Raw genomic sequence first — 13,585 nt, 5'->3', positions numbered from 1 at the left:
TGTGCTGGGCTACTGTATGTTAGATTGGGGGTTCAAGTCCACCTGGGGCACCTTGGAAGAAAGTCCTGGCCATCTACTTCTGAAAAATCAGTGTTGAAAACACTATGGAGCACAATTCTACTCTGACACACGTGGGGTTCCCTGAGTTGGAACTGACTTGATGACAATATTTTTTGTTATTCTTTTTTTCCTTTGGTATAGAGGAGATAGTTTGGGGCCAAAGTTAAGGGAGTTTTGAATATATCAAGCTTTGGAATTTTATCTGGTAGGTAAAGAGGAAATGAACAGGTATAAATTGAAGAATTAATTCCTTGAGCACTTCGGGTAGAAATCACATTTTTTTTTTGTTTGTTTTTGAGGGCTGTAATTAAAAAAAAAAAAAAATTTTTTTTTTTTTATTTGAGTTAACAAAAATATTCTGTGTTTTGAATTGTTCAAACTGTTCTGGGGTTTTTCAAAGCTGCAGAGCAAAACTAATTTTGATTCTGTCCAACCAAATGACTCCATGTATTTGGTACCCAAGGACAATCTTTATAGCTTATATTGCAGCATTGTGTAGTAACAGGTAGCACTGTCTATTTTAGGGAACCCTGAGGCTCAATGCTAGAAATCGGGGTATCCTGGTTTTGGTCCTAACTAGTGACTAGAGAAAGGACACAGCTCCAGAAAGTTAGAATAAAAATAAGTTAGATGATGATAAATGTGGCTAAGCATTCATCGGTGATAGGAAAAGACATGTGACTATAAGAATATAAGCCCCCTAGGAGTCCTTGGAAATTGTAGGAATGTCTCACAGTACAGAGTAGGCTGGGGCACCAAACCACAGTTTTTGGATATAAGAGGAAAGAATGACTTCAGAAGCCTGGAGCATTGAGTTACACAAATAACTACATCAAACATGGTACCACAGAATTATATTTATATTGTACATTATCTTCACATTGTAATATCCATATCGATCATCTGTGACACATAATTCTAATAATCTTGAATATATATTTATAAAACCAAGAGGCACTTCCAGTAATTCTGGCAGAAAGGGAGCATCAATATAGTGTCTAAGCTAAAAAATAATAAAAATAAATACAACTCATCTAATTTTTTTTTTTCTGTACAGGTTCTACTTTTTACAAAACATTTATCAGCCATTAACTAAGTCACTTAACAAATACTTGTGATGGGATGATATTAAGTATTGCTACATAAATTAAGTGCAAGATACAGGTGAGAGGACAATATTTATTTCAATTGCAAAATGATCACTGAAATTCCAATGTCTCACTCTTCATGTTTCTAAAAGTTAGGTAAATTTTGCATGGTTATCAATTAACAAATTATTCCAGTTTGTTGAGGGTGGTGAGAATTACGTTGCTAGAAATTGTCATATACAAATAACAGTTCCTGTACTGTACCTTTGGTTGGCAGTTACTTGAAAATATCACGATTCGAGATCATTAAATCAAGTTAATCCAACACTCTCTGGTTTACAAATATCTTAAAAAGTCAGATATTTGGACATGTTAATTAGAACTTCCTGATGATACTTTGTTGTCCTAGAGGTAACGACTGATCAGACCGACTGCTTCAGCAGGAATCAGAATACAGTTTAACAACAAAAACTGAATCAGACCCATCAAAACTAAAAGCACCCTGAATTCAGACTAAGTTCTTTCAGCCGCATGGGTTAATATTATAGAAATCTTATCTTCATTATTTTGCATTGAGAGCTTCAGAATACTTATAAAAGCACCAATTTGTATTTTGTGATTTGCATGATAAAAAATCTCTAGGGAGAGATATAGGGGTGGAGTCTTCAGTGATATTTATTTCCAGTGCTTGTCAACTAACAAATTGTCCGTGTTGAACAAAATGGCGTGTGTTCTTCTGTGAGAATATATTAAGAAATAAGCACTCAGGAAAAACAAACGAACAAATGAAAAAGCAAACATAATATGGTAAAAATCCCATGCAAATATTTTACAAAGAGTATAAAAAATGAGTGATTTTTGTAAGCTAACAAATACATACTAAAAGTCAAGCCACTAAAACCCCACTATCAGGAGATTATATATATATATAGTATAAACGTTAGGGTTATTATTTAAAGATAGCAAATTTATAGTACTGGGTTATGCTTATAAATAGATAAAATGAAATATCTGATATATGATTTTGAGTGAAAAAATAATCAGTTATGGATTTTTAAAAGAAAGGTGAAGGGGATATTCTATCCGCCAATAAGTTATACACATGAAGGAACATTTTTAAACAATTACTTTTAGTTTCACATTAAACATCTTGAGTATTCCACGATCACTATATAGGAGCAAAATTACTAGAATGAAAAATAACTCTTCCCTTCAAAAGGTATTCAAGCAGCAGTTTCCAAGCTCTAATTCACATTCAGAAACACACGTAAGTGCTCACTGTAGTAGAGGAAGACAGGGTTGAAATATGGATCCATTAAAGCCATTTTACTCCAGGGTAATCACTCACTAATTTGGTTTGACACAGAGACGGAGGGGTGCCCTGGGATGGTCCTTCTAATTTTATGTAGTGTTCACTCCCAATACACAATTCTGCCTTTTTTTTTTTTTTGCTTCTTAGTGCCATGTGCTTCACAATGAACTAGAAGTGAAGGGCATTCCTTCTTCCTATTATTAGGGTAGGGGAAAATTTCTGATTATTTTTCCTTTACTGGTTTAGAGTAAGAGAAGTACAATACAGAGCAGTCATACTTCTCTCTTCTTAAGTTAGAATTGCATTTTTTTTGTCACTGTTTTGTTTACTTTTTGAAAAAGGAGGAAAGCCCTGCTGTGGTATTTTCACACACTAAAAATTGAGTTAAAGCACTAAAGCTTTATGAATTATTTTATATTTGTGAATATCAAATGCTAACCTATCATTTGATCATACTGGGCAGGTAGATGTAGTAGGTGTGGTTTATTAAAAGGTCAGTGCTTCATGTACGAAAGTCAAGATGAATAAGGTTTCACTTTTCTTAGCAGTGAAGTACTTGGGTTTTTAAATGTTACAATTTAGTAAAATATGCACCAATAGGCCATTTTGTTTTACAACAACCTACACCATGATATATTACTGGATAATATACTCCTTTCGGGGAGAATAATTCAGAAAAACCTGGGTTATGTTTTTTGCACTTCATCAGAGCTATATTATTGGGACTAAGTTAACTTGTCTATCTCATTTATTTATCAGGCCCTTCATAAAACATTCTCCACCCCTGAGGCATGAATGACATTAGAAAAAAAATATTAAACATCCTCCTTCCCAGTTTTCTATATCTTAATATTAGTTCTGATTATATCAAAATATTTAACATCTCTATACTACAAAATGCCATTTTGTGGGTTTTATTTTAATTGAATAACAAAATTTTAAAACAGCTTTAATTCAAAGACATAAATTTTAAATGTTCTTGATACTACTTACATATGATGATTTAATAATATTCTCTTTGAACAATTTTTTTAAAACTGAATTAGTTCCATAATTAAAGTACCACTTTTTGATGTGAAGCAATGAAGGAATCTCTCTGCTCATGGGTATGTTCAGCATTTCTTATCAACAAGAAGGCTGACTCTTCTGTGCTCTGCAACTACCTAGGGGATCAGAAACTCATGGGTATCAGTACCTACGAATGTAATTAGCTTTTAAAGCACGACATGGAGAACTAGCTGGTTTCAAATAGGAAATCTGGATTCTCTTTAGAGCCTTAAGCATGCTACAAAAGTCAGTTTTGCTTTTCATGTATACGTAAGTCCATCTTTTTAATGGTTTCACCTGCACTAAAATAATTTACACTGCATCTGTATTTTTGAATTAGCAGAATGAGTTCTACCACGTAAAAAAAGCCTTAATCTTCAGTTTTGTATCTTCAAACATATTTAATGACAAAGTGTCCAATTGCTTTTTGTCACTGTTATTAACCTGATGTTAGAATGATTTGATAGTGTGAACCAGGTAAGGTTAAAAACACCATTACTTCAACTATTGAAAGGTGTTAAGCAATAGCACAAATTGCCTAGCATCAATGGTGCAAAGATAGTCTGGGAAATATGTTCTTCTTCTCTGATCATGCTTTATTAGTGTAGAAATATGAATTCTTATGCAAATCCCACTTTAAGTTCTCTAATTTGTAGTTTGCAGTTTAATGAACTCAGTGCTTCTAGTTTAATTAACTCACCCCCAATTGAATTTTCAGTAAGAATGTGAATATTTTCTAGGGAAACAAATCTATACGAATCTAGGATATAAAAATTGGCATACTTTCTATTGATTAGGGATTCTAAGAACAGTTTAATTTTGGAATGCTTTTCACCTAAAATGGCTAATAAGACTCCAAGTCTTAAATCTGAATTTGGTTCCACAGAGTAATGGATTGACAATATCAGAAAATCCATAGCTTTCAATTATGGGGAAATCATGAGAGAAGTGAATGAACTAGGACATTGGACATAAATGTTTTGTTGCATGTTAGGAGAGAAAATGAATGAAAAAAAACTCAGTTTGATTTCAAGGTACATAGATATTTAGTTCTCCCTCTTCAGAAGTTGGGCTATCTGCATTTGAAATTGTATTGATTCTTTTTTTTTCCCCCACACACGGTAACTGGTAATCTCCAGAATATAGAAACTCTTGAGTTAGTCTAGAATATGACAGTTCACAGAACTCTGCTTACTGGAGCTTTTGCCAACTTGAGAAGGTAGTTATTTCTAAAATGGCATATAAATCAGGGAAAGCATTAAGTGGAGTCAGGGTTAGGGTAGAAGAGACGGTCAAAAAGACCCCTACTGTGATTTTCATTATTATTTTAGGAATACTATAAATAATGAGGACAGTGAAGATTCCTATAATGACATGAAGCACCAAAAATTCCTCCCAAAGTAGAATACTAACGATTTTTGGATGATTCGCCTCTGTTAGTCTAGGAGTTGTTCATCACACAAATAGTTCACTTTTGTAAAACAGTCGTTTCAAAGTTAGACTTTATTTACAATGATAATTTGTATATCTTTATTACTTAGAAAATAATTTATATTTTTCCATCATTTAAACAAAGGATAGGCCTGAGTCTCACGCCTTTTGCACAGCTTTTATCTTCAAAGAAAGTTCTCTGGGAAAGAGAGGCAGGAGACGGGGGGGAACTGCCAATCTACATACAGCTATTCTAACATTGTCACCCTGTATGACGTATAACCCCTTGTCTTTAGTTTTTCTGTGGTTGCAATGGTTAGGATTTGTTCTGGAATTCTACCAAAACAGAACAGACAGAATGGGATATTCTGTTATTAGGAAAATGGGTAGTTTCTGAAAAGTAATATGAGGAAATTCCTTCATTGTCAGATAAAGACCAGTGTAGCTATAACCCTGTATAGAGATATTCTCTTTATCTTCTACTGAGAGCAAAACCAGGTCTTATATAAATGGAGAAAAAAAAAAAGAAGAAAGGATTTTAGTTAAAAAAAAAAAACACACACACACATAAGTGAAAGTGGTATTTTCACCGAGGAAACAATATTCTAAAGGTCAGCTTAGGTAGATAACTGGAAAGAGATTCTATTAACATGCTGAAAATGACATCAATGACAATCCAAATATACTTGGTCTTTTACTTAACAGAGAGCAATCAACTGGCATCAAGGTACCCAGTTCCAATTTCTCCTTCCTTTGATTTTATGGTTTCCTATACGATTATCCTTTTCCCCAAGTGGATTAGAAATTTCTTCTTTTGAAAGACCTGAGTTAATATAACAGTGCCTATGAATAGGCTCATACAAAATGTAGTAAGTTGCAACAAATATACCGGCACCACCGGAAATGAGCTCTGGAACTGCAAGTGAACACAGTAATATTGCTGTCACCCTGGAGAAGGAGAATATCACTAGCAGAAAGTGTCTTTTTATATCCGTAGGCATTCTTTGTGTGTGCAAGAAAGTGACCCAGTTCATGAATAGCCATCCCCCTCCCCTTTTTTTTTCAGTTGAACTCTGGTTTTAATAATCAGTTTGCCTGGACTGATGAAAATAATTCTGGAATGAAGACGTTCTAATTGCCGTGGCTACTATTACTCCTACCATTTCATGTACCTAAAAACAAAACAAAGCAAAGCAAACAAACAAAAACCAGGCAGCTTGCTGAGGCCAACAGAGGCAGCCAGACCGTCTCATACGTGGGGTCACACAGCTTTGAAAAAGCTGCCAGTATATGGTTATGTACTCCCAAATGTTTAGTTCATTTTTGCATTGTCCATCATCCTGGTCATTCCACACCTAGATTTTTCCTTGATTTATATTTATTTTATAAATGTAGGCCATTTGGAAGAGGGAAAAGCATTTGCAATCAGGTATAAGGGGTAAAAAAAAGGGGTATATAAGTATAAATGATGGGTTATTTTTCTTCTCTCACTTGAAGGGAAGGTTAACAGTTAAATTAATTGGGGAGATGTATTTGAGTCACAGTAATTTCTGCAAACAGGAAGATATAGAGGCAATACTAAGAAAATGGGAAAGAACACAGTAAGTCCTAAATAATGAAGACCTGGTGTTAACTCAGAAAAAAGACTGAACTATATTCTAGTTATTTAGGTAGAAGTCTACATCCATTTGATCTTTTTCTCATTAGTCCTACTTATTGGAAAAGTTGTCTTGAAGGAATGTTTATTTTTGATTTGTATTACTGTTGCCCTATTTGAAAAAATACCATGGGTTATTATAAAATCATTGCTTCAGAAGAGAACAATATTTGTTTATGAGAAACAAGGCATTTTTTAACGTAAACACTATTCTATGACTTCAGAGGACATAAAGGGTCAAGATCACTACCAAGCTAAGATTGTTTAGATGATGTGAAGGGCCATATACAGATCTGTAGGAAGAGTTACAACCAAAAAGTGTTGGGAAGAGATGGACACTGATTATAAAAATTCTGTACCTTCTGAATCAGAAAGCCTTTTATCTGGGAGACATGGACCCAAAATTCTTTCAGTTAGCAAAAGCTACTAGTGAACAAAGATTCTCTGCAGGATCCTCATTGAATTGGCATAAAATGACACATCAGACTATGATTTAAACTAGCATGGGTAGATAAGTGGTGGCCCGTTGCCGCCATGGAAGTGAATCTTCATTCTCTTCTTGGGCTTGGAGAGAGCTAAAATGTATAAAAATGGTGATTAAAATATAACTTTATAAAAATGTTTCCCTTTTTCTTTTGTAAAGAGTTTACTATCTACAAAAACAAAAATCTTTATATTTACATCAAGATAACTATTCACGACAAATATAATAACATGGAATAAAATATTGAAAGTGAGTATCAACTTTTTAAATAGAGGTTTGGCTCACAGCATAAACAGGTGTAGATAAAAAAAAAAACAAACCAAAAACAAAACAAAACAAAAACAACTTTCAATGACGAGCCCAATCCCAAAACAATCGCTCTATAATCTTCCCTGCCAAAAGAAGCATGACAGTGGGCCAGATTGCAACTAGAAACTGACCCGACATACCGCACGTGGAATACCAGCCAGGGCTTGTCAGTGGGACTTTTACCCTCCAAAAGCCAATCTTCAACAGTTGCCAAGGATCAGGCCTTCACTATGTCAACAACACCAAAACACTAGGCAGAAATTCTCTCCCCCATCTCTAAAAACCCCATATGGGATTCCCGTTTGCCTTTCTTTCTTTTTCTAACACACATTTTCAGCAAATTAAGAAGTCACAGGAGATCTGAATTAAGTGTAATTTCCCAGACCTTCTCCAGCGACCTTTTAGAATTCTAACCTGATAAAGAGACCTGACTCTAGCTCCTTAGAATTGTTTTTATGTAAAGAATGTCATCCCTTTAAATGATGATTTGATCTTAGGTGAGTGATACACAGACTCACAGACCCACAGCCTTCTATACATTCATTAGGCACCTAGATTGGAAAATGCCTTTCCTCCAGGATTGAGGCTGGTTGTAGAGCGCCTCCAAGTGGTGCATAGCAGTAGTACCAATCACGTGGCCCTCTCAACCAGCCCATGAATGCACTCCATCTGCAAAGGAACCTTTACTGCAGCTAAATGGAAGAGGGCATTTGGAATGATTGACTCTCAAAGACACCCCAGAATAGGCTTCCTTCTGTTTGTTCACATGTACTGTCATCTGCTACAGTTACTCTATGAATTACTAAAACTACAAAAACCTCTCTCTGCATTCACACCAGCATGCATACACACAGGCACCCTTTCAATCACCGCTTACACACACTTACACATGTGCGTGTCCACACACACGGTATTGGCAGGATGTATCAGAATTCAAACAATGCTCCAGAACTTTCATCCCTCAGAGTTAAGAACAAAAGCTGCTTAGTTGGTAACCTACATTTGCTGTACTGTTTCCTTGCTAAGCCGCACCATTTCCTTTGTGATTTGTTTTCCTTTATGATTTATTATATCACAGTGACCACTATATATCTTAACATGAATGCTACTAAATTACGAGCCAGTAATCCTGGCTTTCTGTGTATGTGCATGTGTGTGTGTGTGTGCGAATATGATTTACATGTATCTGTGTGTGTGAGCTTATATATACACACACATATATATTTCCTCCTTAAAAAAAAATCCTCAGAAGCTGGTGTTGCAGTGTGAAAGCTTCTTTGAGCAAGAGTTTAAACAATGTACCTCACTGTAAAAATAAACACATAAAATGCGAAGAATCCCAAAATGCAGTAGCCATTTGTCCATCTTCTCATATTTCTACAGTGTTGTGTCTAAGTGTTGTGCTGGCTTGAAAGAAGTCTGTGACAAGTCAATCTGTTTGGAAACACGGCCTGTTTCACCCATTGTCACTGGTTTGGCTTTGGGGTTGGGATCTCCTCTGCTCTCTGCTTTCCTTTCTCTTCCTCTTCTTCCCTGATGGCCTGGATCAGTTCTGAGGAGTGCGGCTGAGGGCACTGGTCCAGGGATTGCTTTTCCATGCCTGCCAACCGCTGTTCCTCTTCTATGACCTTCTTCCACATCTTGTGGTTCTGCAGGAGGTGCTGAGTTATTTGGCAGTAGATTTTCCTCCTTTTGAAAGTTTTCTTTCCTGAGAAAATACCAAATTATAATATTCATTTGTATACTGAGCACAGGAAAATTATTTCCTCTCAGATTATTAATAGGAGTTAAGTACCGAATGGATACACATATGCAGGGACAGATTACTCAATAAGCAAAGTGAGCACATGCTTAGGGCATTAACAAAACGGGGGGACCAACTGTCCAAAGCAAAGACCCATAGACGTCAAGCAGACGGCACACAAGGAAAAGTGAGCGCCGCAGTGGAAGGGAACTGGCAGAGCACTGAATGAAACTGATACCAGCTCTAGTGTGTGAAAATGTGCCAGCTGGAAATAAAGTTCATGCCAGGCCATGAGGACACTCATGTACAAGGTTGTTTAAGCTATGAAGCCTCTACCACTTCAACACCTTCGTTGACAGCTGTCTCCTACTGTCCCCTCCTTGTAACGGAAACTCCTTATTTCAGTGGGTCTCTTGGGAGTATACTATTTCTAATAAATAAAAGATGGGAGTGGACACACCCCCCACTTGTCTAACTCTTGCTACATTCACCCAATATGCAGCTGAATCCAACATGAGCAGTTACTGGGCAAGGACAGATTATATTAATAGGTTATAGCTCTCTGATTCCTTTTGAGAGAACCATCTTGTATATCCATGTCTGCTGTTCCAGCAACTCCAGCTAGGAGGGCCAGCAATGCTCTTTGCCATGATAAAAACACAAGGGTATGCTCTTGCAAACATTCTCGTCAACAACCAAATGGACACTCCAGTCCCAGATGACTCACAAAAGCGAGGGAACTAGAATAAGTCAACCATTGCAATGAATTCAATCAAATTACTTTTTAACTGTCCAGCATTTACACACAGTTATATCAGCAGGTGAGGAAGAGGCTAGCAGTACTCTAGGTAGCTGAGGAACATGTGCACAGGCAGAAGGTATGGTACCCTGGGGCATGACCACATATAGCAATTTCTCCATTTGAAAGCTTTCTCAAACCCATCACCATCGAGTAAATTCCAACTCATAGCGAACCTACGGGATAGAGTAGAGCTGCCCCACAGGGTTTCGAAATCTGTAATCTTTAAAAAAGCAGACTGCCACATATTTCTCCTGTGGAGCAGCTGATGGGTTCGAACTGCCAACCTTTTGGTTAGCAGCCAAGGGCTTAACCACTGTACCACCAGGGCTTCTTCAAAAGTTTCCTAATATATAAACTTAAAAAAATTTTTCTTAAATTATACTCTTTCAGTCAAAGCTAGTAAAATATATGAATACATTAGATTTTTAAAAGCAAGTTTTAAAAATTACTCTTCTGCCAAATCCACCTACTTATATATTTCTACTGTTTTTGTTGTAGTTAAGTAGACATAAGCTTCTGTTCTCCCTCGCGTCTGTCAGCTTGTGGTACTGTGGGGGCTTGTGTGTTGCTGTGATGCTGGAAGCTATGCCACCGGTATTCAGATACCAGCAGGGTCACCCATGGAGGACAGGTTTCAGCTGAACTTCCAGACTAAGACAGACTAGGAAGAAGGACCCAGCAGTCTACTTCTGAAAACCATTAGCGAGTTATAGGAAATACTCTACTGCTCAAGGTGATTGTTCCATCTGAAAGTTATACACATTCATATCAGTACATTTATAGGAATGAAGCTAATGAAAGCTCAATTTTTCTTCTTTTCCTTTCAGGGCAGATCCCCGGAGAGCAGCTGTTCTCTTATTAATGCAGTTAAACATGAGTAATAAACCTCTCCGGAATTGTACTGAATAAGGTGACGTAGAAGAAAGTTTGTACCAAATAAATTTGCGTAGATTAGAGTCTGCAGGTGGTCTAAAACATGCCTGCATTGGGAGCCAAATTGTTCAGCACTGGAACCTTTTGAAATGAGAACAAAGAACCTTTCATTGCTCCAAGTCTAAATGTAGCTTAGTATTTCATTAGAAACCTCTTAGTTCACTGTAGGAATCTTTCAGATTTAATTATGAGGTGGGGAAAAAGCTTTCTTTCCCTGGGATACCATACTGAAACATTTTATTCTGTGTTTCCTGGGAGATCTCCAAGTTTTGAAAATTTCAGAAGTTATCAGTGCATACTTAATGTGATCTTTTTTTTTTTTCCTCAAATCTAAGCATCAGGCTAAATCGATATAGCCCTCAGACTCAATATGAATTCTGATATTAAAAATACTAAGTGTAAAAAGCAATAAGGTTAAAAATTAGGAGACCTGAGTTCCTTTTCTGGCTCTGCTCTGAGAATGTTACTTATCCAGGGACTCCTAGGCATATATTACAAACCTTGTATTATCTCACTGCTACTGTCTCTCTCTTATCATTACCTACCTCCTTTCCCACTGTCACAACCACCCCAGCTTTCTTGATACTCCTGGAATACCTAGGAGGCACCTACCTCAGGGCCTTTGCATATTTTGCTTTTCCCTCTCCTTGATAGGCTCTTTCCCTAGACACTTCAGTGGCTCGTCCCCTCACTTCTTTCAGGGTGTTCACTTTTTTTTTTAAACTCTTTATTTAGGTCTTCCCTGGAAGAGATCCATATCCATACCCATTCCAAACAAAGGTGATCCAACAGAATGTGGAAATTATTGAACCGTAATCACCAGGTGGAAAACACAGAAATCAAATTGACTATATTTGTGGAAAGAGACAATGGAAAAGCTCAATATTATCAAAATAGTCAAAGCAAGTCCAGGGGCTGAATGCAGAACAGACCATCAATTGCTCATAGGCAAGTTCAAGTTGAAGCTGAAGAAAATTGAAACAAGTCCATGAGAACCAAAGTACAATTCTGAGTCTATCCCTCCTGAATTTAAAGAGCACTTCAAGATTAGATTTGAAACATTAAACAATAATGACCAAAGACCAGACAAGTTGTGATATGACATTAAGGACATCATACATGAAGAAAGCAAAACATCATTAAATGGACAGGAAAGGGACAAAAAGACCAAAATGATGTCAGAAGACAGTCTGAAACTTACTCTTGAACCTAGAGTAGCTAAAATGAATGTAAGAAACAATGAAGTAAAAGAGCTGAACAGAAGATTTCAAAGGGTGACTCCAGAAAACAAAGAAAAGTATTATAATGAAATGTGCAAAGACCTAGAGTCAGAAAACTAAAAGGAAAGAACATACTCACCATTCTCCAGCTGAAAGAACTGAAGAAAAAATTCAAGCCTAGAGTTGCAGTACTGAAGGATTCTACAGGGAAAATATTGCACGATACAGGAAGCATCAAAAGAAGATGGAAGGAATACACAGAGTCACTGTACCAAAAAGAACTGGTTAACATTCAACCATTTCAGGAGGTGGCATATATTCAAGAACCGATGATACCGAAGGAAGAAGTCCAAGACCCACTGAAGGGAATGGCAAAAAACAAGGTTCCAGGACTTGCTGGAATACCAACTGAGATGTTTCAAAAAATGAATGCAGCACTGGAGGTGCTCACTTGTATGTATCAAGAAATTTGGAAGACAGCAACCTGGCTAACCATCTGTAAGAGACCCATATTTGTGCCCATTCCAAAGAATAGTGACCCACTAGAATGCAGAAATTATTAAACAATGTCATTAATATCACACTCAAGTAAAATTTTGCTGAAGATAATTCAAAAGTGGTTGCACAGCTCACCGACAGAGAATTGCGAGGAATTCAAGCCAGATTGAGAAGAGGATGTGGAATGAGGGGTATCATTCCTGATGTCAGGTGGACCATGGCTGAAAGCAGAGAGTAACAGAAAGATGTTTACCTGTGTTTTACTGTCTATGCAAAGGCATTTGGCTGTGTGGGTCATAACTAATTATGAGTAATATTGCAAAGAATGGGAATTCCAGAACACTTAATTGCACTCATGTGGAACCTGTACATAGACCAGGAAGCAATTATTCAAACAGAACAACAGAATACTGTGTGGGTTAAAGTCAGGAAAGGTGTGCATCAGGGCTGTACACTTTCTCTATAATTATTCAATCTGTATGCTGAGCAAATAATCCAAGAAGCTGGACTATATGAAGAAGAACAGGGAATTGGGACTGAAGGAAGACTCATTAACAACCTGTGATATGCAGGTGACACAACCTTGCTTGAAGAAAGCAAAGAGGACTTGAACTTACTGAGGAAGATCAAAAACTACAGCCTTTAGTGTGGATTGCACCTTAACATAAAGAAAACAAAAATCCTCACAACTGGACCAATAAGCAACAACACGATAAATGGAGAAAATATTGAAGTTGTCAAGGATTTCATTTTACTTGGATCCACAACCAAAGCCCATGGAAGCAGCAGTCCAGAAATCAAAGGATGTATTACACTGGGCAAATCTGCTGCAAAATACCTCTTTAAAGTGTTCAAAGGCAAAGATGTCACTTTTGGGGACTAAGGTGCTCCTGACCCAAGCCATGGCATTTTCAATCACCTCATAGGCATGTGAAAGCTGGACAATGAATAAGGAAGACCTAAGAAGAATTGACACTTTTGAATTATGGTGTTGGCAAAG

The 13,585-nt window shown here is 36.9% G+C and overlaps 1 protein-coding gene across 1 annotated transcript in view; it reads right to left on the bottom strand.

Annotated features, from left to right (window-relative positions):
* Window positions 1-8,753: 8,753 nt before the first annotated feature.
* The window catches only part of PDE3A (phosphodiesterase 3A), a 357,390-nt gene continuing 352,558 nt past the window's right edge, over window positions 8,754-13,585 (bottom strand). The window contains exon 16 of the mRNA XM_049882596.1: window positions 8,754-9,096. Coding sequence (XP_049738553.1) covers window positions 8,855-9,096 — 242 coding nt within the window. The 3' untranslated portion in view covers window positions 8,754-8,854. The remainder of the gene's footprint in view (window positions 9,097-13,585) is intronic.

The sequence above is a fragment of the Elephas maximus genome, chromosome 4, assembly GCF_024166365.1.
Source record: "Elephas maximus indicus isolate mEleMax1 chromosome 4, mEleMax1 primary haplotype, whole genome shotgun sequence".
NCBI classification, from domain to species: domain Eukaryota; kingdom Metazoa; phylum Chordata; class Mammalia; order Proboscidea; family Elephantidae; genus Elephas; species Elephas maximus.
Note: the sequence above shows the minus strand (reverse complement) of the source record. Positions and strands in the feature narration are given on the sequence as shown.